The sequence below is a fragment of the Eubalaena glacialis genome, chromosome 3 (genome assembly GCF_028564815.1).
Source record: "Eubalaena glacialis isolate mEubGla1 chromosome 3, mEubGla1.1.hap2.+ XY, whole genome shotgun sequence".
Classification (NCBI taxonomy): domain Eukaryota; kingdom Metazoa; phylum Chordata; class Mammalia; order Artiodactyla; family Balaenidae; genus Eubalaena; species Eubalaena glacialis.
Window position 1 is genome coordinate 61,275,086 of NC_083718.1, and position 26,096 is coordinate 61,301,181.

The 26,096-nt window shown below is 36.5% G+C and overlaps 1 protein-coding gene across 6 annotated transcripts in view; it reads right to left on the reverse strand.

The window, feature by feature from the left end:
* Positions 1-26,096, reverse strand: part of DNM3 (dynamin 3) — a 572,001-nt gene that overhangs the window by 258,767 nt on the left and 287,138 nt on the right. For all 6 annotated transcript variants that reach the window (XM_061185713.1, XM_061185709.1, XM_061185710.1 and 3 more), the window contains one exon: positions 17,085-17,198. In XM_061185713.1, coding sequence (XP_061041696.1) covers positions 17,085-17,198 — 114 coding nt within the window. The remainder of the gene's footprint in view (positions 1-17,084; positions 17,199-26,096) is intronic.

Consider the following 26,096-nt stretch of genomic DNA (forward strand, 5'->3'; position numbering starts at 1 on the left):
TGAAACTAAGCAGTAGAATACCATTAAAACAAAAGTATTAACACAGAATCAGGAATTACCAGTGAAAAACGGTGCTGCACCTAGTAGCATGGATCTACCAGAGGCAATTTGTTAGGAGACCAGAGTCATTATTTCATAGTGGAGGCTTGAAATCAAAACTTTTAAGTTTCTTTAGGTCAAGCTATAGCACAGCATTCAGAGAGCCAGCCAAAATAGCTGAGGAAGGCCACATGTGGAACTAATTACTCATGGAGAAGCCATGACAAAGAACATTTCTCCAGACTTTTCATGGGGGCTTCACTTTCAGGAAGTTGCTATAATTACTGTTCAAGTCTAGATCAGCCTGCAAGCCGCTGACAGATCCAACAGACAGGAGGAGGAGGGAAAGAGAGAGAGAGAGAGAGAGAGAGAGAGAGAGAGAGAAAAAAATGAACTTATCTGCCCTTTCTGACGAGTGAATACCAGAAAATAAAGTACCACAGGAAAGCTCAAAAAAGGTTTCCAAATAAGCTCTGGCTTCCAGAGTTCAACTTTCTGTTTACTTTTTTATCTACCCTCTATCTTCAAATTACTTTTCTAGCCTGGATCGGACAGCAAATTTGTACTTCTACACTAACTCACTTTCAGTTGGCCACAGCAGAACTGTACATCTCGACTCTTTTTTTTCAGCTTTTCCATACTGGGGCCCACTTCCTGCCCAGTTGAGGAAAAAAATCTGGCCTGAAGATGAAATGACTGCTTAACATTACACTAAAACATCTGGTACCATTTTATGCACAGACCCATGTCTGAGAGCAGGCGATTCTAGCGGTCTCTCCAGCGGCACAGCGCATACCCAAACCTCCCCAGGGTGACATCATCCCATATATGGACTCTCCAGCCCAGCCCTCCCCCTTTTCCTGGTCCTAAATTCATTGCCAGTTCCCCAGTCTGCAGCAAATGTGCCACGTCAAGACTGGAAATCACAGCCCTTGAGTCTCAGTCGGGGCAGCAGAATTCAGGGGGGGAAGCCGAATGCAACCCCTTTTTCCCAAAGACCGGAGAGGATTTTAAGTACATAGATGGAAGCTTCTGGAGATCCTGCTCCGTCGCCCCAGTGTTCAGACTACCTGTTCAGGACAATGCCGTTGTACAGTAGTCTGCACATTGGTTAGACTGGGCAAGGGAGAGCAACGCCATGGACAGCTGGGGACAAAAGTTGCTGTTTCCGAGGAGAAGACATTTGTTTGCTCCTTTTTTGAATCTCATATCAAGTGTTTTTCTTCACAGGTTTTGCACAGTAGGGACCAGGAAGCCCTCGGGACACTGCCGAGAAAGGACTGCTCGAGGGAAGACCTGTGGGTAAGGCCTTCTTGACTGCTCACCTGGGCTATGACCAGGAGAGCCTAGGTGGGGAGCCAATGATTTGCTTTCACATGTGAGAGAAACTGAGGTATCTGCATGACAGATAGGTCTGCATTTAATTTTAAAAGAGCAACAACGTGTGGTACATAGTGATTTACTAGATGTTATTCAATTTCTGAAGACTTTAACTATTTTCTTAAGTTTAAAGGTTTTCCCACTTCAAAATGAAATATGAAACACACCCCAAACACTTAAGAATAATTTAATGAGGCTGGTTTTGAATTGTTGAAATTGATAATCCAGAGACCTAAAAACTTATTCGAATGAGGGCTGTAGTATAACTTTTAGCATCCCAGGATTGAATCCATTTTGCCCCAAAGTAAAGAATACTTGCTATTATTAAAATGCTATATGAACAGTGCTTTTCTTAAATTTTATATAATATAAACATCAGAAGTAATAGTATCTAACAATAAAAGAAGAGGCTGCCAAGTTTTTGCCTACCAGACAATGCAGATGGGACTGGTCCAGAAAAGAGCACCAACCCAGAACTTATTGAGTCAGCAACCAAATAAATCGGAGAATAAAAACCTCTATGTTCAGATATCACAATGTATATCTCTGTATTGCATTTTTTAAAAAATCCAAGAATGGTTGATAACTGCTGGTCAGCTGAGCCCTCGTGGCTATATTTTACAACGCTTCTACTTCTCTGAGCACTTAAAATGATAAGGTACTTTGTCTAGAAACCCACTGATAAAAAAGGAATTTGTAAACGAAAGCAAAGTTTTCTTTGGTCAGTTTCCAGCTGTCCTGGGGGTGAAGGAGGGTGGGAGAGGGGGAGGAAGGTGGGAGGGAGGAAAACCCTCAAGCTGAATGAAATCCCAATAGAGAGAATAATAGAGAAAGTCTGGGTTGCAATACGATCCATGCTGAACTTTAGAGATGGGTTCCTTAAAGAACATTCTGGAAAAAAATGTTACTGCCTCAACCCCCATTTATATCTACCCCCAAACAATTCTATATAATGAAAACATCTGTTCTTTAGGCTTTTGTGTGAATCTAACCCCTTTTGTCCTCCTTTAAATTCTGTAAAGTTACATTGGTTCCTTAACAAATCCTTTTCTAAATCATACATTTTGCAACAATTCAAACATTGTCACACGTTCTCTTTGGCAAAACATTTTATTACCAAAGATTCCCCAAGTTATCTTTGGTCAAAACAACTTATTTTAAAAATCACCCCTTTGATCATTCCAAAACTGGTACAAAAGTTTTCTCTTTTATTCATGGTTTTTAGTTAAAATATAAAAAGCAAGGATTTATTTTAGCTATTTTCTCCAGTTAGATGATACAATAGTGTCATCCTTTTTTTTTCTTCTTCTATTGTATCTTGGAGGCTTCCAGATTAATTATTTTTAATAAAACAAGTAAGATTTAAAAACTCTATATAGTTTTTTTTACATAGGAAAATTGAAAAAAAAATCTATTAGGTAACTTTATGGGAGCTTATTTTTTTAAGAAATATATTTTTACTAATTGATATAGTTACTAAAGAAGATAGCTATAAGGTACTCTGGCAATATTTAAGATTTCTCAAATTTGAGGGTTTTGTTTGTTTTTTTACTCCATAGAAATAACTGAATTTCCTAACTTGCTTTAATTTCATGTTTATTTAATTTAAATGTCTTTCTTCATATTAAGTGGTCTTTTTGTTTTAATGAAACAAACCCCCGCTGGTTCCTCACCTATTTTCTCCCTCAGGATTACTTTTAGTCTGGAGACAGAGGGGACCCGATGGTGTCCTTGGCATAAGTACAGGAGTAGGAACATAAGAATTAATTTGCAAAAGGGATAGCCGAGGAGCCCCTGCACGTGCTCAGTGAGCTCTGGCAACCCATTTTTAATGCAAACTTTTAACAAATGGGAAGAAATAGTACGTCTTTTTAAATTGCATGAACTAAGTTAAAAATCAAAAGTAAAAGCTCACTTTATAAACCACTGCTGACTGAAGGAAGGATGGTAGTTTATGCGCTGGTATACATACTAACATGTATACACACACATATCGTAAAATAACCTTATCTATTTCCAGGGTAATTAGAATAATGTTTAACTTTCTTTTGATATTACTTTGTAAGGAAATATACAAATGTTTTAGGGATCATGGGATCTATTCCAGAGGAAACTAACCAACAATGAACAACTTCTACTAAAACTACCCCTGGATGTAATGGTAAGTGTAAGTATTAAAATTAAATATTGTACATCGTCAGAAAGAGAAAATTGCAAGGCCTGTCCAAACTGTATTTCATAGAAACTTAGTAGTTATTTTGCATTTTAGCACATGGTGATTGATAAGTTAGACTAGGTACTGAGTTAAAAGGAAAATTTTTTGCGCTAAGAGAAGGAAATTCAGAGCCTTAGCTTCAACACCATCATTTCTTAATTGGAAAAGGATCAACATAAAACAGTTTATTTACATTTTCAACTCCCACTGCTTTTTTAAGCCATAGATCTGAAAACCAAAGAAAATTTATTTACAGTGGGACAAAATTTCACACTGATCACTTTCTTGCAATTAGTTAATAGGTTTAATGTCCTTCCTGCTTGGTATTTGAGTTTTCGGCCAAGATAATGTGTTTATATTTTTTAAAAACCAAAATATACTATCTACCCCCACCTCTCACCCTACAGACCACCCAAGTTTTTCACTTTGTGGGAAAGAGTTCAGGCACAAAACTCCTAATGAAGGAATTTTCTCCCCCCACCCCTTTTTTTTTTTCCGGTTGAAGTCTTAAAGCTGTTATAGGACATAAAAAGAAAATACAACTTGGTAATGTAGAAAAGTTCACTCACCCACCAGAGTCCATCCTTACTAAAGAGAAGCCAAAGCTTTTGATTACTCTACAAGAGATTTGCTCTTTAAAAACAACCCATTTTCCTCTTCTCTGAGAAGACTATCCCACCCATCTCAATAATGTCTAAATAATAGCTAAGAGACCATCACTCATAAATCCCAGCTTAAAATAACTAGAAGTCAGGCTTTAACCTAAGAAAAGACAGGAAATTCCTGAGTAAAGATTGAAACTTTCTTACTTGGTTTCTTCTACCTTTTTAACCTCGGTGTGCTACAAATTATTTAGGTAGAAATATTTATCAATTTTTTGAAGATCTCTTATTAAGAATTTTTATCAGTTTTAATAAATAGAGATAAAGAAGTAAATTAAGGAAAATAATTAAATCTTAATTTTGAATTTCCTGACTTACTGTGACAGCCAGTTTTCTGGAGTTGCTTTGGTTTAATTTTGCTGTAGAAGACTTAGAATATGATTCTATTTTTGCATTTCTTTCTTAAGATAATAAACAAAAGACAAAAAGGAGGTGTAATAACCATATTAAAAATTACATGGTATGATAATAATATAAATAGCTTTTTTATATTTTACCTAGTATATTAAGTGATAATGAATTAATATTTACTGTACAGTTTAGAAGATAGAAAAAAATCTTAAATGTTTTTTCAGTCTTCCATCAGGTTCAACATAACCAAAAAGTGTGCATATGTCACATACTTACTAAAATTGTGTTTTTAAAATCTGCTAGAAACATAAATTGTCCAAAAGTCTTATGAGTAGAATAAAATCATTTCTCAGCAAGATTTTTTTCCCCCTGAAAAACAGTTATGGTTTTTCAGGCTCAAATACATTGGGTATCTTGGTTTAATAGAACTGCTTCATATTAAAGGATAACATGAACTCACAAATATTTCTTTCTATTTTTTCAGGTTGCATGCATCATTCCTTTAATTGAGCAGAGTTAACTGGATCAAATTATTTATGGGAGAGAGAGGGAAAGCTATACAGAATTACAGTAATTTTAAATTTCCAACAATATACTCTTTGTAAGTGAATCACTCCATAAATATTTTCTGTTGCACTGAATGCAGCAACAATAACAAAATAGTTTCTTAAGGTATTTGTTTTTGCATACTCTGGCCTTGTAATTATTTAAATAGCAGCCAAGTTTAGTGATGTTTTTGATTCTGTCAAGAAAAAAAAATAAGTCCTCTACTCAGAAGTGATGACCAGAAACAGAATCTGACATTTATTTTTTGAAATTAAATAAATAAATGGAAAGTTGCACTTATCAACTCTTTGTTAAAACTGTACCATATCTAATCACTGCATAAAAGTTCAGATGTGTAGAATACTGTCATTTTTTTCAGTCTCTAAAAACTATTTTGCTCTCCATAAACTTTCTATTTGCTATTTTCTCAGAATTTTACAATTAAAGGGAAATAACAAACTACTTGTTTTCCTTAAAATTCTTTGAAAAAATCCCTAAGTACACATTCCTTGGACAATAAGGTTTTGTTTTGTTTTTTAAAATTCTATTTATTGGAATTTTGACTATCTGAATATTTTATTTTTTAAAGGGCAGGGGAATTTGTTAAATACCTCTACGGAAGTGAACTGATCATTTATATTAAAATAACCAATAGAATTATTCTCACGTCACCAGAATTAAATTTTCTAACTGTATATTTAACACCATTAATTCTTTCTTATATGAATTTTAAGGAAATTTTCCAAAGTGTCTGGTTTTACTTTTTAGATACGAAATGAAGTTTCCTTTTCTGTGTATAAGGTATTATTTTGTAACTGCACTGCACTAACAATGTCCAATACACATTGTGAGCATCACTGTGGGTAACAACTTTTTAGTTTATACACTTTTGATTCATGGCACAGCCCTGTAGTTAATTAAGAGGAGGAAAACAAGCTCACAACTGCTTTTTATTTGGTTTTCACATCCATACTTTAAAACTTTGCATTAAAAAAAAATATGAGAAATTTAAATAAGTTCCTGTTGCTTAATAAAATATTAATAAAAATACATCCCCTTGTCAAAATCCCACTAACAAAGCATCAGATACCAAAGTCCGTTTGTTGCATTGTCGAATACATTAGGCTCATTAATTATTTTGAAAATGGCTGCCATTTCCATGTAAATGACAAGTTTCTTTTTCATGGGCAAGATTATGGTACTTACCTATTACAAGAAGCATGTATAAATAGTCTTTATCTTTAACTTCAGTTTTAAAATATGCAGAGTTTTGTGAAGAGGAAAAACATCTGGTTCAATTACTCTGAACTCTGACTGCATGTGGGCCAGTAGTAATATGAACTGGATTTAAGAATAAACCTTGTGTTTAGTCTTTTTTGTTGTTGTTTTATCCTTAAAATTTCAATGTGAGTTTTCTGCTCTGTCAATTACCCATGTTAGCACATTTGGAATGAATGTATAAGTGCACTTTCTGAATAAAGTCAAAAGTCTAACTTGTTTTTAGTTCCATAATGTTTTAATGTTTAATTCTATTGTGTGTTTTTCTCCCTTTCCCCTGACCCTCTAAAATCACCAAATCTGGAAAACAGACTGATTGTATCTGCCCATGAGCAAAGGAAACCTGAAGGAACCAAGGGCCTGGCTGGACGGAGTTGTCATGTGTCTGCCTGTCTACACTTGCTGTGCAGAACATCCGCTCACCTGTACAGCAGGCACAGACAGGCAGTCACATGACAACCCAGCCTGAATGACAACCAGCCATTGAAAGAAAGCAGCCCTCACACCATAGCATCTACACCAAGAGCTACAACCAAAATGAGGGGCGCGGGGGCCTGGGGTTTTAATTTGTTGGTTTCTTAACTCTTATGTATTATTATTATTTTTGATTCAAATATTGAAACCCACCAAAAGTAAAGCGAGTGGTGCTTATGAAATATAATAAAACCCATTTCTGAAAATGTTCCTGTGCTTTCTATAGTTCTCTTTTCCTAATCGTTGTCAGTAAATTACTACCCTTGACATTTATTGTACACAGCTTTTGAGCAGCACCCCCAAAATGAACGTAACAAAACAATATAACCTCAGTCTGATGTTTGACAGAATAAGTGATTCTAACAATTCTACTCCAAAAACTAAGCTTAGTTTTCTATATCACCATGACTTTTTAAGACACAGAGAGCAAGAAAAGAAAAAGAGCGAAGAGATAATATTCCAGGGGATAATGTATTTTGAGTTAACAAACTCTGCCAGTTTGGGCCTGGGTAAAACACAGTGAAAAGAGTATTTATTTCCAACATAATTTTCAAATGTATTAAAATATTTGCCTCTCTTCTTTTGATATATACAAAGCTGAAATTGAAGCTTTGATATTTCCAAATGTCATGATGTACATGATTTATTACTGTCATCGTTAAATTAAGAAATTAAGAAGGAAGTACAGTTCTAAGGGTGGAATTTACGGGGCCAATGCATTCACTTGGAATACATGCTCCCATTCACTGTAAACTTTCAAACTCTTGAAATGTTCAGGCAATTCAATTATTTTCAAAAAGAACAAGGAAAGCTATTAATGGATATGCAGTGTATAATTTTGCCATATCTTTTGAGGATATGTCAAAACTTCAGTTTATACACTGTGAACTAGAGTGAAATGATCAGGGTTGGCTTGTTTATATGAATATTTCAAATATTCAAGGGTAAAAGGTGGGGAGATGGGTAAAATTAAAAATTTGTCAACTTTGATTTGGTTCACTAACATGTCTTAACTTCAGTATTTAAAATTAATTTTCATCTTTCTTAGAAAGATTCTGGTCAAACTTTAAAAAATGTTGCACAAGGCTACCCAAAATTTTTGCTTTTTTTAATCTAACTAAACATTTCAAGTGTATATTTTGGATTAAAGCAAATTATTTTTATTCAGATATTTCATTTTTAAAATGAAAGATTTAGTCATAAGGATAAAAGCTGCCCGAGGTTCAAAATTTTTATTATTATTTGATATTTTACCAAACCTGACACCATAGTTTCTTAAAAACAACAACAAAAACAAAAACAGTGATTGGGTAAAACTAATAAGTAAAAATATGATTAAGGCTAAATTCTTGCATTTACAATCTGGCCTAAGGAAATATGACATCTACTAAAACATGCTACTGTAAAACACATTGTGCAATGAAGGTTTTTACCTTAAAGAAGAGTCCCATGACCAGCAAATAAAGTCCTAAACAATAGTTCACAAAATGTAAAATATAAACAGGAAGACAATATAAAAATGTCTCACAATATTTGCATAGAATCACCCAGTTGTAAATGCTTTATATAACCTGTAGCAAACGCCTCCGACAGGAGTCCACATATGGATCATCCTACTGGACCCTGCAAGGCAGTGCCAGGACAGTGCTTGAGAGCTCTCTGGCTGACACGATAGCTGGGTCATAACATAAAGGAGACTGTTCCATTCCACCAAACTCCAAACGGAAAGCTAAGGAGGCCAGGCCAGCGCAGTTATCCTGTAGTGAACCACTCCAGGATGACGTTTCAAATAATTTTCCCTTAAAACATGAGGTTAACATATTGGTTTTAGATTTTTTTTACTTAGCTTGAAAGAATGTCATATATATATATATAAATTCATTAAATGAGGTACATTTAAAAATTTTACTCTTCCAGGAAACGGTAATATAAAGGGTAATATTTTTCTTCCAATATAAACTTTTGAGTACAACAAATAATACATATGAGGGAATGGGTGTGGGTTTATAAGTATTTTTAATAAATTTGAAATAGCATTTACCATTATGGTTTGTTGAATATATTTTTTCAAAATTATAAATCTTTGGATAATTCCAGAACTTGGAAATGTTTACATGAAATAATCCCACATTAAAAAGCATAATATAAGATAGCTTATGTATATGAAAAAGCACATGCACAACTATGATCATGAAGAATTTAAAGTAACATAAATGTTTTAAAGTTTAATACTTATTGAGATTTTTTTAAAATAAAAAATATCTAAATTTTGGCTAACTAAAACAACTCAGCAAGGAGTGTGACTAGTGTTCACAGGGTCAATCCTGACCTCATCACAGGGAGCGTGCGGACCTAGCAGGAAACAGAATCTTCAAAGTCTAAGTGCAAATGGAAAGAGCTGAAGATTTCTATAACTTCTCCGTCTCACAACTTTTGTCATCCAGGGACATAGCTGTCACTCCGTTTCCTATTACCAAAGTTACATGTGTCATCTGTTACAGTTACATAATAAAAACAATACTAAGTAAATATCCCTATAAGGGAATTATATAATCTCCTTATCAAGCTTTCCAAACACATCAACCCACAAAAATGAGGCCTGTAATTTTTTGAGTCCAAAGAATGTCCTTATTTCAATGCAGATTTTGGATTTTCTTCAATACTGTAAGGTTAGTACATTTCCACTGGAAATGCTTCTGTTGAATTACCCTACTTTCCTAGGAGTATTCCATTATGATTTTAATCTTCATGTTGGACTACCTAAATGGAATATTGGCTATGTACTATCATTATTTATAAACTAGCAATCCCCTTTTTTTCAGAGATTTCAACTACCATTTACACATTTCTCATTGATACTAAGAAAAATAAGACTCTTTTCTCCTTGAATCAGAATATTCTATTCTTTTAAATTTTTTATTTTGGAATAATTTAAATAAAAGTCATCACATTTTTTTTTTCAAATCTGATTTTAAAGATTAATGTAAAACTATCTAAATCCAAAATCTTTTTGAAATGATAGTTTCTATTTTATTCCAATGCCTTGCCCTTTTCTAAATCCCTCCAAAGAACTGTGCAACAGGGAGATCAGCTTGTGCTTTGTGACCACTTAGAGGGGTGGGAGGGAGGCTCAAGAGGGAGGGGATAGGGGGATACATGTATACATATAGCTGATTCACTTTGTTATACAGCAGAAACTAACACAACATTGTAAAGCAATTATACTCCAATAAAGATGTAAAAAAAAAAAAAAAAAGAACTGTGCAAAATATATTTATAATGTATGAAAATGACACTGGGAAATTTATTTTCTGCTTAAATTATCTTCAATCCAGGAAGTTATATAGTCAGAGGAAAAAAAAATCCATTAACCTTCAATGATGAAACTTAAGAAAATTTTAAGACAATCTACATCTAAGGGTAATTTTACCCTGTAATTCCATAATTTGGTTTAGCCACTTGTGATACCAGGACATGATGAATTACTATGCTGCACTTAATTATTTATTTGCTCAATCACATCTTCACTCGGCCAATATTTACTTAGCACCACCTCTCAGCACCATGTCTACTGGTGGTAGAACATGGAACAAGACAGTGGCTCCTGGTCTCAGGAAGCTTACAGTTCAGCAGAAACTTAAAAGCATTCAACCAATACTTAGCACGTGTGATGAGTTTTGTCAATTTTCACCTTTTTAAAAAATCTCTTAAATTCATCCATTTCTATCAATTTCCCTCAACCCATCCACCCCAAGCTACCATTATCTCTTATGTATACCACAGCAATAGCTTTCTACAACTCCCCAATTCAGTTTTGTCCTCCTCCAATCCACTCTCTACAAAGCAATCACAAAGATCTATAAAAATTTCAAATCCTATTATGTGACTCTTCCGCTTAAAAACTTCAAAGTCTTCTCATCATTCTTTCGATCAAAATCCTTAATCTTTATAGAGTCCTTTTCTCTCTTTGTTCCAGTGGCCTAAATTCAGTTTCTTATATTCATCAGGCTCTATCTTGCCTTAGGCATTAACACAAACCTTCTCTGACCACTCAGTTTAATGTCCCCCCATGCTGTGATTCCCATCCCAGATACTCCTTAAGTCAAACACATCACTGGATTTATCTTATTCACAGTTTGTAATCTGAATCTCATAGGAGTTCCTGATTGTTTATGTTTTCTTTATCAGGAAATATCCTTCATAAGGGTGGGTACCTTGCTAACCACTTTATCCTTAGTGATTAGGATAGTGTCTGGTACATAACTGGTGCTCAGAATATATTTGTTGGGAAATGTTCAGGTGATTAAGAGAACAGCACTGATACTTAGTAGCTGGCTGAATTAGTCTCTTTGAGTCTCAATCTTCATTTCTAAAATGGAGAATGTAAATAAAGTATTGACTTAGTTCAGTGCCTGAAAAACTTTATTATAAATAATAAATGTTAACCATCATCATGATGATCTTCATCAAGATCATCATTCAGATTGAAAGCTGGCCTTCATGAGCTTAAGCAGGTAGAATGAATAGCAGAGATATTTTTTACAACCACAATTACTTTAGAACTAGGGAGCATCTTGTTAACTGAAGGTCCATTTGGCTTGGTTGAGCATTTTGACTAATCTGGATATACAAAGGTGAGCCTGAAACGAAGGCTGGACTAGATGCTCAGAAGAGCTGAGTGGATGTACAGAAAAGAATGAGGAAACACCTTGAGTTTGGGGCAATCCAGACTGACAGCACTGAGGGGAGAGATGTGAAGGGGAAGAGAAAGAGAGAAGCTAATGTACTCTCCTTGGGCTGCCAGCACAAGGCTAGAGCTGCCAGTGACACACCCAAGTAGGGTGTCCACTAGCTAAAAACTGCTGTGCAGAGGGTTATCTAATATGCTATTTGAGGTTGTTTGAATTGCTGTATTGCTTCCTCAAATCCTTAGTAAATGTAAGTACTACAAATATCTTTATATTATTATTTTGATAGAAATCAAAGGAGCTGAGTATCATTTATCCAAGATCCCAAGGGATACATGTGGACACACAATCCCGCATGTCCAAGCTCTGTCCTCACCCCCATAAACAGCTCCCCCTTGACTTGGGGTATGCACAATGACAGAATGCTCTGGAGAGGATGGACCCAGGAAGAGGTCTATGCAATTCCTAGAAATGCATTCAGAGCCACTCTTGTACAGAATTTCAGAGTCTGGGGTACTGGAGTATGATTTGGAAGGACAGCCAGGTTTGGGTAAATCCCCTTGGTGATTAGTTATAAACTATCTAACCCTGTACAAGATGGTCTATTTCTTTTCGTGTTGCAGAAAGCCCCAATTTTTGAGTAATGCTAAAGGATAACATATAGTCAAGTACATAGATTAATTATGTTTTCCATAACCACTTTGTATTATATAGATTCTCTGAAGATAACACATGGAAATAACACTGCCTGGGACACAGGTGGAAACCTTTCTATTAAGATCATCTGTCAGTAACATTACAAATAACATTATTGTAAAGTAGAATAATGGTTCAAAACATGAGGTCCACAGATGTCTGAGTGTGTTCACGAACCCATCTAAGATTTATTTAAGGGTAGGGAGGATAGTTATATTAAGGATGGGGAGAAAGCAGGAAAAATGCTGGGGACCTACTATTACCATCATGCCAACACTAGCTTAAAATTATTACACAGGGTTATCATGCTATTGCCTCTGCCAGTTTGGATAGGAAATCACATAGTTTGATATTATCATCTCTAACCCACAGGCTGGAGAGGAGGCAGCATGGAAAAGTCCCACTGAAGGAATAGGATCTGAGTTCCATTTTACTGTCTGCATCTTACCATTCTCTGCTGAAAAATCCCAGATCCCATACATCCTATCTCACAAAATGGAATGACCAAATTGGAAATAAGAAGACATGTGAGTGAAAGAATGACATTATTGTAGGAGGGCATAGTATTACTTGAGATGACAAGAATAAATATATAAATGTGATGCCTAAAAGTTTATAAATGCACTTGTCAATATATGATTTCTTAGAGTCCTACAAACTCCCTTTGAGGTGATTTGGTCAGCAACAGTCCCCATTTGATAAGCTAAAACCGAGGCTCAGAGAAGTCTGACTTGTTCCAACACTGGCAGTTAGTCATAGCAAATTCACATCCTCCAGCACCTCACCCTTTTCATTGCACCAAGCATATGGTCTACAGGGTCTTTTGTTCAATTAATCGCATCCTGAAAACAGTTTGAACCATTGTTCTTTAATCACAAATACATTTCATAAGTCATTTATATTTATTACAAACCTGTCAAAAGTTAAATAAAACCATATCTATTCATATGCCATAATATGCTACTTATTCAACAGCCAATTAGATTATAATGAAAACATACCAGTCTAACTACACAAGAAAGCAGGAAGATGAAAGAACATAGAAACAAATAACAATTCTCTATGAAAATTTGAATATAAATTATTAAATAAATGATAAATCTATAACTAAATAATATTTATGGTGTCACACTTGCTTGACTAAGAGAGATAAATTGCCATGTAACAGGATTTCCAAAGTGTGTAGATGCTGATGTGACAGATACCATGGGAACAAAGTACAAGCACTCAACTTACCAACAAACTGACTCCAAAAGTTGGGTAAGAACTCATGCTTATTTTCACAAAGGAAAATTCTAAATTTGGGGTTTTCAAGGCTGCCCACAGAAGCATCTTTAATCCATATCCAGAAGCATAGTTAAACTATGACAGCAAGGCATGTATGAAATCTAAGTATCATTTAAAACACTGCTAATAAAGGATGGGTATTCAGGGTACAAATTCAAGAGGCCAGAGACCGATCACTACCTCTAAGCCCCACCCTCCTGACATTTCTCCTGACCTCCTTTCCCCATACCCTCCCTTCCAGCCTTGGCTCCCAGCAGACGCTAATAACTATTAGTTGAATACTGGTAAAGAGCAAGGAACAGTGCTGACCCCTCCCTTCTGCCCTGCCAGCAGGCTCAGAGGTGGTCTATGGTGGTAGGAAGTGCTGGCAATAGAAATGGAGCAGGATGGTGAACCAGAGTGGTGGTTACCAATGGGTGGTAAGGTGGGGATGAATGAGGATGGCTTCAGGGAGTAAAGGCTCTGCCCCACTGACACATACTTTGAAGACAGGGGTCATGTGTCGGGCATTACTATTTGGAAAATTTCCTATCTGGTTTCTTGAGCAGAGTTTTTCATGAGAAACAGTAGCTAATGACTACAGTGTAGCTGTACGTGGCCCATCAGTTTGCTTTACCCTGAACTTGAGCTCTCCTCTCCAGCCAGTACAAGCCACCATCTTCTCTTGCCTGAACCACTGATACAGTCTCCTAGCTGGTCTCCCTTCTTCTATTCTTGCCACTCCAACTCCATGAACACACACATTCCATTCCACAAATCATGCCCAACCCAGCAGACAGACTGATCCTTCTTAAACATAAATCCAATCAGGTCACATCCTGTTGACACAGGCCAATGGTTTTCAATTATCCTTGGAATAAAATCCAAATCATTGGGTGGGGCCTGACAAGGTACCTCTGATTCTATATTTCCTACTTCTCTCTCCTACTCCTCCTCCATCTCAGCCGTAAGCTTCCTGCCCACTCCCACCCTGGAACGTCGTCATTCCAGTCTCTGCTCCAATGTTACTTCTTCGCAAACACTCAATCTAAAGGTCCCTCCCGCATCAGTTTTTAGCTCACTGACCTATTTTCTTCAGGGCACTTACCATCCGATATTGTATTGTTAATCTACTTGTTAGCTCCATAGAGCAGCATCCTCATCTGTCGTTTTCTCTTTCTTAAAATGATCTAAATTAAGAAAACAACCCTTTTCTAAACTTTCTTCATCTAAATCAGTCCAATCTATTTTAAGGGTCATTATGACCTACCCTTCCCACCCAAAACACACACACAGCCAACCACCTTCCACACACATACCTTTAATAAAATGTTCTCTGGCACTCGGTTAATATTATAACTGCACACATGCATTTTCTATCTATTGTAACCAAGTGCTCATGAGGGAGCTTCAGCAGCAGAGATTTTGTAAAAATTTATTCTGAATTTATAGCAGAGAGAAGGGGCTGACTGGTGACCATGAGCTCACCAAGCTCTCAAAGCCTCTTCCTTCCCTACAGGGAGCATCATGTGCCTTCCAACAGGCTTGTTTCAGAAACCCTAAAGCCATACTCCAACAGCAGTGGCTAATCCCAGAGTCTTCAGGGCCCCTGATAGTAACACTCAGGGAGAGGTCAATGCTGGGATGCCTGGAACTCATCTTAATAAATCCTCTGTGGGATGAGGTTGACTTGGAAAACTCCAGCACCTTGGAGATTCTTGCCTCCATTTGTGGTTGAAGTCATAAGCTCTGGAGCCAGACAGCGTGTGTTCAAATTTCTGCTTTGCTACCAAGTAGCTATGAGACCTTGGCAAGTTAGTTATCCTCACCAACACAAAGTGTTCTACCATAAGGAAAACTGAGTCCTATAGAAATGACTTTTCAAAAGGTTGTGTTTTTTCTTCATTTACTCACCTGAAAAATGGGGATAAAAATAGTACCTATCCTTATGGTTGTAATGTGGATTAAATGACTTAATTAATAAATGCAAAACACTAGCTATTACTATCATGATTCCTCAGCAAAATCTTTTGCTTTGCCTAGAATAACTGAGAATGGCCCATAGACCAATATGTATTTAAGTGTACATAAATGATCACCTACTTGTGAACATTTGTAAACAAGTACTTGTAAACAAAATGTATCTAAGAGAAGATCTAGTAGGGCAACTGAACACAAAAGAAGATTATGTAATTACTGATGTTTATATCTAGAAAGGCATCTCAGAGTTCCTGAGGCTGTTGCCTTTAAACACTGGAGCTTCCACAGAATGAGAGAGATATCTAAGCAGCCAGCACAGGAAAGAAACCAATGCTAATCCTCAGACTCACAACAACAAATTCCACGTTTGACTGAAGTCATTAAAATATGTGACAAAAATTTGAAATAAAGCTTTTGAGTAGAAATTTTCTTTGGACCTTTCTATAAGATCTGATTTCCTTTACTGCAGAAAATTTAGTGGCCATCAACTGATCATCTGATATTTATTAAACACATTATTTGCAGAGAGCACTTAGGAAAGAGAAAGAACTACATAGGACATGAAGTGTTTCCTCCAACAATTTACAAAAGCACCTTGCAGTGCTTTCAGAAGATATCAAGCCAAGAGCGGAAGGACTTTTAACTCTGAAATGCATGCCTTTTATAACCAAATACAACTGACACAATCTCACCTGTATATAGTTTTGCTATCACAGAGTATTCTTATCCAATGTTTGCATGCTGCATTATAAGCACCAAAATTTTCTCAAGTCAGACCAGAGCTATTAAAATTTCCAAAACACTGCTTAATTTCCATCCATGCCCTCCCAAATTTACCAGTATCACTTTATAGCACTTTAATGGCACTGTAAGACTGATTTTTTTGTGTGTGCTTTTCTATCAGATTTAAATGAGTAATAAGTCACAGGCCCAATATTATTAACATCTAACATGAACCAGAACACCATAATTATCATAATTCATGCTTTTACATAGATATCAAATTCTCAAAGAAAAAATTTGTATAAACAATTATCTAGTACTCACTTGAAGACTAGCGATTTGGACATTTTCAAAAGCCTGTCATTTGAGACAGATGTCACAGCAACAATTCCAAAATGCTTTATTAACTCTGCATCAATGCTATTAACTTTGCTCTTACGATGCTCTATTACGTTGAGTATTTTCAACACATTATTTAATGAAAATCGCTTTCACTATATCACTACCTTGCCATTATTACAAAGAAGGAAGTTTTCAACTACTGATCCCTAACTCCATTTCTTCAGGGAAACAAACGTGACTACATTAAAGAAATAAAAGATATTTGAGGGGACTATCGTAAAATTTAAAATCTATAAGGAAAAAACAGTGCTTCTTCAAACATCCCAAGCTAAGTCTTACTGAAAGAAAACCACTGGTGTCTTAAAATTGTATATCACAATACTATCAATTAATTTGAAATAGAAACATTTTAATTTTAAAAATTCTGTCACTTCTGTGGCTCACCTCATCATCTTTGTACCAGGATAAGCTTTCAGCAGTAAGGACGAACCAGTATCCCTTAGAGCCTCCTTTCATGATGCCAATGTTGCTGATGGTTAGCCATCCCTTGCGAATCACCTTCAAGAGAGCACAGATCGGCAGAGATATTTAGTTTAACATGAGCCTATGGGGAACACAGGTTTGCACGAAGTTAAAAACAAGATACAAGTTACAATAAGAATAGCATTGTTCCCTCAAAGCTCACCTTCTATTAAACTATTCAGAATAATATATCTTCATGCTTCCCTGGTGGTGCAGTGGTTAAGAATCCACCTGCCAATGCAGGGGACACAGGTTCAAGCCCTGGTCCGGGAAGATCCCACATGTCACAGAGCAGCTAAGCCCATGTACCACAACTACCGAGCCTGCGCTCTAGAGCCGGAGAGCTACAACTACTGAAGCCCGTGCACCTAGAGCCCGTGCTCCGCAACAAGAGAAGCCACCTTAATGAGAGGCCTGCACACCGCAACAGAGAGTAGCCCCCGCTCGCTGCAACTAAAAAGAAAGCCCACGCGCAGCAACGAAGACCAAATGCAGCCAAAAATAAATAAATAAATTTATTAAAAAAAAAAAAAACCCAAAATAATATATCTTCCAAAAGCACAGATAACCAGAGGGAAGTCTCTCCCATCAAATGAACAAAAATCAAAATCGCAGCCTTGTATGGATGGTGGAAGCAGAGAGACTGAAACAGGAATAAAATAAGGCAGACTAATAGGCTTGTGCCAGGCCTATTTATGGCATTGCTGCTACAATTAAAAGATATTTAGTTGATTGGACAAACAACAATAGACTCTCCATGCCCACTGTCTCTTATGCCCTTCCAGCCCACTGGCCCATTTGTTTGCCTGGTTTGCATCTCATTAGGATTTCTACCAGAGACTGGCCACCGAATGGTGAAAAGAAAAAACAAGCCAACCAATTAGTTCCCTATTAACAGCTCTCAATAAGCTGAATGGGGGATAAAGCTGAAACAATAAGCTAAAATTAAAAGTTTGGAGGTTTTTAATGGTCTAGGTTTATCCATCTACTTCTGGTTGTTATTTGACAAGCTAAGAAATACATAGAGTCTTCATAAAAATATTTAAATGGCATTTAAATTTTTAAACATTAACAACTTGGATAGAAATTACCTATAAATGGCATTTAAGTGAAAATCTATTTTTTCTCACAGCTTTTATAAAGTTAAATTCTGTTTTCCATACAGCATAGTTTACCATCTCCTCTATGCTAGATAATTTTTGTTGTCATAGAAATGAAATATATATGGAATTGTATGATATTGTTCTAAATGTCAAAAATCACCCTATACCTACAATGTCAATTATCCTAAACATCCTGAAATTTTTTTTTTTAATTACTTATTGAATGACTGAGTGTCACTTCCTAAAGGAAAATGAAAATAACCTAATAATAATCAGATTTTATGTTTATATTTTTATATTTATATTTTATTTTTCAGCTTTCTAGTTGAAGAAAGTCAATCCTAGGGAAAATTGTGAAATAAGCCAAGGTCATTATTCATCTTCCAAGCCTCTTTCCACAATCCCACTCTCTGTCACCCTTGATTCCCTGTTTCAGTATCTCCCAGCGTCGCCCATTTTCCTTTTTAACTCTTTAACTTTTACAGACCCCCAGGTAGAAGCCCATTCAGGCCCAGATTAAGGCAGTTCTCTCCATTGTTCAAACTTAACTCCTTCTTAACCCTCTGCTTCAGAAAGAAGGAAACAATACTTCTCAAAATATGGTTTCTACCAGCCAATAAAATAAAATGGTTATAATAAATAACCACTGGGATGCTTTCTAACAGTACAGATTCTTGGGATAACTATAAGTCCAAATGAATCAGCATATGTACATATGAAACGCAGGAATCTACATTTTAACATGTCCCAAAGTGATTCTTATTCATACTGAAGTTTGAAAGCCGTTGCATGTATACATACAATCAAAACTTCATTCATCTTAGAGCAAATAATCTCATTTAATTTTTTAGTAAGAAGAAACTGGTTATTTCCCAATAAGATTGTTACCCACACTACCAGGGCTTACAAATAGCATATTAATTATAGTACTTAATGAAAGTGTATTTACTATTTCATTTTATCAGGCATCTTTGGACAAAGAGGAAGTCTTCCAGATACTCCACAAATTGCAATAAGAAAATCACTATTTCACCCATTGATAGAACAGGCTGGCTTCATCAAGGAGAGCCATGAATTTAGTTCAACAAACATTTGTTAAGAACCTATCATATGTCAAGATGAAAAAGCATGATGATGCCACACCCCTGTCCTGAAGAATTTTAGTTTTGTAGGGAATGAAGATCCATAAGGAGATAATTTCAACATAGCAGTGTAGTAAGAGATGTATCCTTAGCAAGAGAAGGAGGACTGGACACAACTTAGGTAATGTTAATAGGCTTTCCTTGGAGACATGATAGCTTGAAAGAGCCTGGCAGAGAATTAGAGTTAGGTCAGGAAGTAGTTCGTTTGCCTATTTATTTGTTTTCCATGAAGAAGGACAAACAAGAACAAAATATGAAAGAGCCACTTCATGCAGAAAATGTGAGGTGGGATGAAGAAATTGAGGCTGGAGAGGCAAGCGGGGTAAAGCCAGAGTCGATCCAGTTCAATAGCCACCAATTTTAGCGATAAAATTTGGCAGTACCAAAATAAATTTCAAGTACACATGTAAATTTATTAAGTAGATATGACCAATGTATTACTAAACTGTGTATATCTATAGAAATACCCGAAGAAATTCTAAAGTATTATATGAAGATGAAATAAATATTTTAATTTTTTTATTTTGTGGGGAAATGTATTTTATTTGTTACATTTATAACTTTATTATTGACTTCTCTGTGATACAAAGCGAGGGTACTGGCATCAATATACATATATATTCAATACTAATAAATCTTAACTGTTTCCTTATTTTCTAGATAAAAATATGTATGTAGATGTTCTACTATATCCTCCTGCATTCCAGCGAATTTTGCCTGCTCCCTGAGACAAACTAGGTTATGTAAGCTATTGCAATAAACCAAGTGAGACATGACCAAGGTGTGAAGTAAAGCCACGATGCAGAAAGCATGAAAATAAATAAACCTACTGGAGAAACACCTAGGAGACAAAATCAATAGGACTTATGACTGGATGAAAGGGAGATTAGTGAAGGTAAAGACTAGAACTGCATTGTACAGTAGCCACTAGCCACATATAGTTATTGAGCCGTAGTAACTAGTTTAAGCTCTGATGTGTGGTAAGTGTAAAATGCACACTGGATTTTGAAAACTTGGTACAAAAGAAATGTAAAATACCTCATTAAATGTTTTAAAATGTATCACATGTTAAAATGATAATATTTTAGACATATTGGGTTAAATAAAATGTATTCTTAATATTCATTTCACTTGACTCATTTTATTTTTTAATGTGGTTACCAGAAAATTTTTATATTACACATGTGGCTTACATTATATTTTTATTGGACATTGTGCTGTTCTAGAATGATTCTGAAACTCATGGGGCTACCAAATCAGAAGGAATAGAGAAAGAGAACCAAGTTTTGGAAGTAGGGGAGTTGATGATGAATTCAGCCAAGGCCATGTTGAATCTGAGGTACCTGTGGGAGACACACATAGACGTGACCTGACCTCTGAAGCAAAATGGAAATGTTAGGACTGGACATGCAGACTTGCAAGTCATCAGCATATATACACAGGTGGCGGTTAAAACTGTGTGAAATAGCAGTGGCTCACAGTGGAAATCCTGGGGAGAATACCGACTTTTAAGAGGTGGTCAGGAATGTCAGAAAAATAAGAGCAGTGAGGTTATGGAAGCCAAAGGCAAGGGGAATTTCAAGGAATGTGCCATTGGGAGTGTCAGATTCAGCACAGAAAGGGACATATAAAGTGCAATGCAGACATCATAGTGTCTTTATCTATGCAAGTTGAAGTGAGGTGGTGGGATAAGTCAGAGTTCACTGGGTTGAAAAGTGAATGGGAAGTGAAAAATGGAGACAATGACTAAAGAGAGCTCTTTCCAGAGGAGGATGAAAGCCAGTTAAAACCAGAAGAGACACAGGGTCAAAACAGGTGCTTTTGTCGTTGCTTTTGTTGCTGCTGCTGCTGCTGTTGTTTTTTGGTTTGGGGATTTTTTTTTTTTAAGTATAGGCAAGAATCGAGCATATTTATTGCTTGAGGAGAACTAATAGTACAGAGTAAGAGGTTGGTGATATAGAAAAATGATACAAGGACAACGAAGATGGGAATGAATGAGATGAAGAGCACAGGGAGGGGGCTGTCTTTGAACAGGAATGTGAGCCTGGGAGGTTGGAAGAATGAGGGTAGATGTAGGTTCTCTGAATAGAAAAGGGTAGAAAGTTTAGAAAGCTTATAGTTTATCTTTCCATTTCACTGGATAAGAGAATAGATAATTATCTGCAGGAAAGTGAGGCTGAGAAGTTGGAAAGAAGGTTTGAGGATAGTGTTAAGCATTGGGACAATCAGTAATTGAATGAGACAACATAACTGGAATTAGTAAAAAAAAAAAAAAAAAAAAAAAAAAAGGTTGACAAAACACAACACTAAAAACTCCTAGAAGATAATATAGGAGAAAATCTAGATGACCTTGGGTATGATGATGCCTCTCTAGATACAATACCAAAGACACAATCTATGAAAGAAATAATTAGTAATCTGAACTTCATTAAAATTAAAAACTTCTGCTCTGTAAGAGATGGTATCAAGAGAATTAGAAGACAAGCCACAGATTAAGGGAAAATACTTGCAAAAGACATAATTGATAAAGGACTGTTATCCAAAACATACAAAGAACTCTTAAAACTCAATAGTGAGAAAACAAACAACCCAATTAAAAAATGGGCCAAAGATTTTAACACACCTCACCAAAGATACACAGATAGCAAATAAGCATATGAAAAGATGCTCAATATCACATGTCATCAGGGAAATGAAAACTAAAACTATGAGATATCACTACACACCTATTAGAATGGCCAAAATCTGAAACACTGACAACACCAAATGCTGGTGAGGATGTAGAACAACAGGAACTTTCATACATTGCTGGTGGGAATGCAAAATGGCACAAACACTTTGGAAGACAGTTTGGTGCTTCCTTACAAAACTAAATGTACACTTCCCATGTGATCCTTGGTATTCACAATCACGATCCTTGGTATTCACCTAAAGGAGCTGAAAACTTAGGTACATATATGCATGTTTATAACAGCTTCATTCATAATTTCCAAAACTTGGTAGCAACTGAGATGTCCTTCAGTAGATGAATGGATAAGTAAACCATGGTTCATCCAGATAATGGAATATTATTCAGCACTAAAAAGAAATTAGCTATCAAGCCATAAAAAGACATGGTGGAATCTTAAATGCATATTACTAAGTGAAAGAAGCCAATCTGAAAAGCCTACATTCTGTGTGATTCCAACTATATGACATTCTGGAAAAGGCAAAACTATGGAGCCTTTAGATCAGTAGTTGTCAAGGGTTGGGTAGGGAAAGGGAGAGATAAGTAGGCAGAGCATATAGGATTTTTAGGGCACTGAAAATACTCTGGTATTATATGGATACATTATACTTTTTCCAACCTAAAGAATGTACAATACCAAGAGTGAACCCTAAGGTAAACTATGGACTTTGGTGATTATGATGTGTCAATGTAGGTTCATCTTTGGTTTTAAAAAAAAATGTACCACTCTGGTGAGTGATGTTCATAACGGGGGAGGTTATGCATGCATGGGGGCAGGGGGAAGATGAAAAATCTCTGTACCTGCCTCTCAATTTTGTCGTAAACCTAAAACTGCTCTAAAAACATAAGGTCTTAAAAATAATGGCTGGAAGCTGAGAATGAAGACCATAACTTGCAGGGACACAATCAACACAGTTGCATTACTGTCTCTAGCAACAGTAATGTGTGTCTTCTGCACACTCGACGTAGAAAAAGAGAAGGTAAGTGGGAACTGATCCAGGGCTCTGGACCCAAGTGACCTAAGTACCTGGGTGTAAAGATGTTGAAGGTTTGGGGCAAGAGAGTAATTTGGGTGATCATCCATTTAATCTAGGCCAGGCAGAGAAATGAGGCCAGGAGGGGGCTAATAGAGAGGCAGAAAATGCAAGAAAAAAAACGTCAGCTACTATGTAGATAAAGGCAAGAATAGAGTTTGGGGAATTTAAGAGGATGTGAAGCAATAAATTGCCTGATCTTATTGGCACCATTGGATTCACCTCTCAAAGATGCACCACTATTTCTAGAAGTATTGAATGTTATAGCCAAAACAGATATTTATTAAATATCATTTAGTCCACCGAATATAGTCAATTAAGCTATACGGAAATTATGAGCTACTAATAACAGTTAAAATGAAATTTGCAAAGAATTGACATAAAAAGTAATTAGAAGAGATTATTACATTCTATGACATTAGTCATTTTAATTGCAATAGGCTTTCTCACTTGGAGAGAAAAAGAGGATTACAGCTGCCGTGCTGTGAGTACACATGGCCTAGATCCCTTCATAGGAATCCATGGAAGTGTGTTCAGCACTGAAAGCTGTCAGCAAGTAGCTGTCATAAAAAAGTTTAAGAAGCTCTGGTCCAATCCCAACCCCTCCTGGGGGAAAAAAAGAAGTATATTTGCCAAAAATGGACTTTTTTCCCCAATGACAAACAGCTCAAAATAAGAATTAAGAAAAAGTAATTCCTAATGTACTTTTTCACAGAAGAATTGAGGGAGAGAGGAATCACAAAATCAAGGAGAAACAGTGGAACAAAATAAGGCAAGCATTAAGGAAAAACGATCAGAACACAAGAGATAACAAAACTAAAGGGGGGGACTTCCCTGGTGGTTCAGTGGCTAAGACTCTGCGCTCCCAATGCAGGGGGCCAGGGTTTGATTCCTGGTCAGGGAACTAGATCCCACATGCCGCAACAAACATCCCACACGCGGCAACGAAGATCCTGCGTGACACAGCTAAGAACCAGCACAGCCAAATAAATAAATAAATAAATGAATATTTTAAAAACAAAAAAGAAAGAATACTAAGGGGAAATTAATATAACGAAACAAAGGAAAGTAGGGAGAAAGAGAAGGCAAAGACTAAATAATAAAATTTGAAAAGAATGTTAAGCCAAATGTGATTGATTATAGTCTCTTCATAGAGAAAGATAGGTTAATTTTATATTCAAATCCAAAATTCCCAAAATAAATCCATCAACATTTAGTACAATAACCATTTACAGCCTCTTAGTGTTTGAATGTCAAATTCTGTCTTGAGTGTCCAAGTAAACAAGAGCATAATTATATGACTGGAAGGGACCTTGAGAGCTGAAAGGCCATGTCTTATTTGTAAGGCTTGAGGCAAACCATTTTTTAACATGTATTGCTGTAAATATCACCCAAGCTTCTTTTGCCAGATACAGATACTTTGAAAGTGGAATAGGGAGAGTGGAGTAGCTCAGCCTCTCCTCTTAAAGGCAAGCCTATTCTAGAGAGCATATGTTCTAGTTAGGTCCTCCACACGATGAAAAGTCAGGCCTTCTCAGGCTTGGCAAAACCTATATGCTAGGGACAAGTACAGACTTCAACATCTGGCCAGCACACTGGATCATAAAATTAATACACAGACAAGGAATAAAATTATGGGAAGAAAAGAGTACATGTGGAAAAGTTCTAATGTGGCCAAAGCTTTGGGCCTTGAACTTTGTGAGCAGGGCATTTTGACCTTGGCCTTATTTATGGTAGACCATACAAGTTTTTCTCAGGTTTGCAGCTGGCTTTTAACTGTTGCAGCCTGTGTGTGGAGTTTGCAACCACAGACTATTTGATATTTTGATCTTGGTAGATTACAAAAGGCTTCAACCATAGGGGAGTAGCTGCTTCTATAAAGGTAGTTCACACACTGCAGGGCTGACGTTGGTGGATCTGCAGAGCTGCATAGGCTCAGCAAGGGCACAGGCCAGGCAGGTCACTCAGCTGGTTGGGAGGGACCTACCTTTGCGAGCACAGGCATCCACAGGAAATAGGCTGCTTATCCTTGAATTTGGCCGGCAGAGATTTTCCTAAACAGGTGTGCCTGGGACAAGAATTCAACTATAGGGAGAAAAGTCTTTCTAAATACAGGCCTGATAGGCCTCAGGAGGGAGAATTAGATTTACTACGTTTAAACTGTAAGGCAACTGAGGTCCATATGTATATCACAGAGCACTCTTGAGGTTCTAGGTTTATTTTATTAGGTGGGAAGTAGGAAGGGTTAGATTAGCTGCCCTTAGTGCCATACTTTACCCTGGATCAGGGCAAGAAGGGAATTGTGGAGAGCTGTACTTAACTTGTGTTGCTTACTGACAGACTCAAGAGTCAATCCCACCTCCCACCCCAGCACATGTTTTCAAACTCTCTCTGGATTATATAAGCAGGAGAAAGTCTCCTTAGGAGGCCCAGGCTTCTAGATGAAGAAATGATGTAACAAGAGACAGAAAGAGAAACACAAAAGCAAAAGGGAAGTAAAAATTACAAGGTTTTGAATATGCTGCACAGGAGAGGATGGTAACTCAGACAAGACCTGGTGACTGGGGCTGCCATGACTGCAAAGTCCTAAACTTTGCAATAGCAATGTTTCAAGTGTTTTTCTCCAAGACTGTATGGATGGATGGCTTTCCCCCTTTATGGTAAGTGCAAAGTGGCAAAATTAACCTCTTAGGGAGAGATTTCCCCCAATAAATTTATAGGTTCACAAACTAGAAAAAACTGCTTGACAGCCAGGTAGGGCTAAAACCAGGCTCTGTCTATCCTCTCTCATTCATACCTATGAATGTTTGCTATAGTCGGTGGCTATATCTAGGAAAAGGGGCTGGGAACATAGTGTAGCCTAAAGACCAGGGAGTCTATTTGTCTTATTAAATTTGGTTGCTGGGGAGCTGGTGCTGGGATTATCT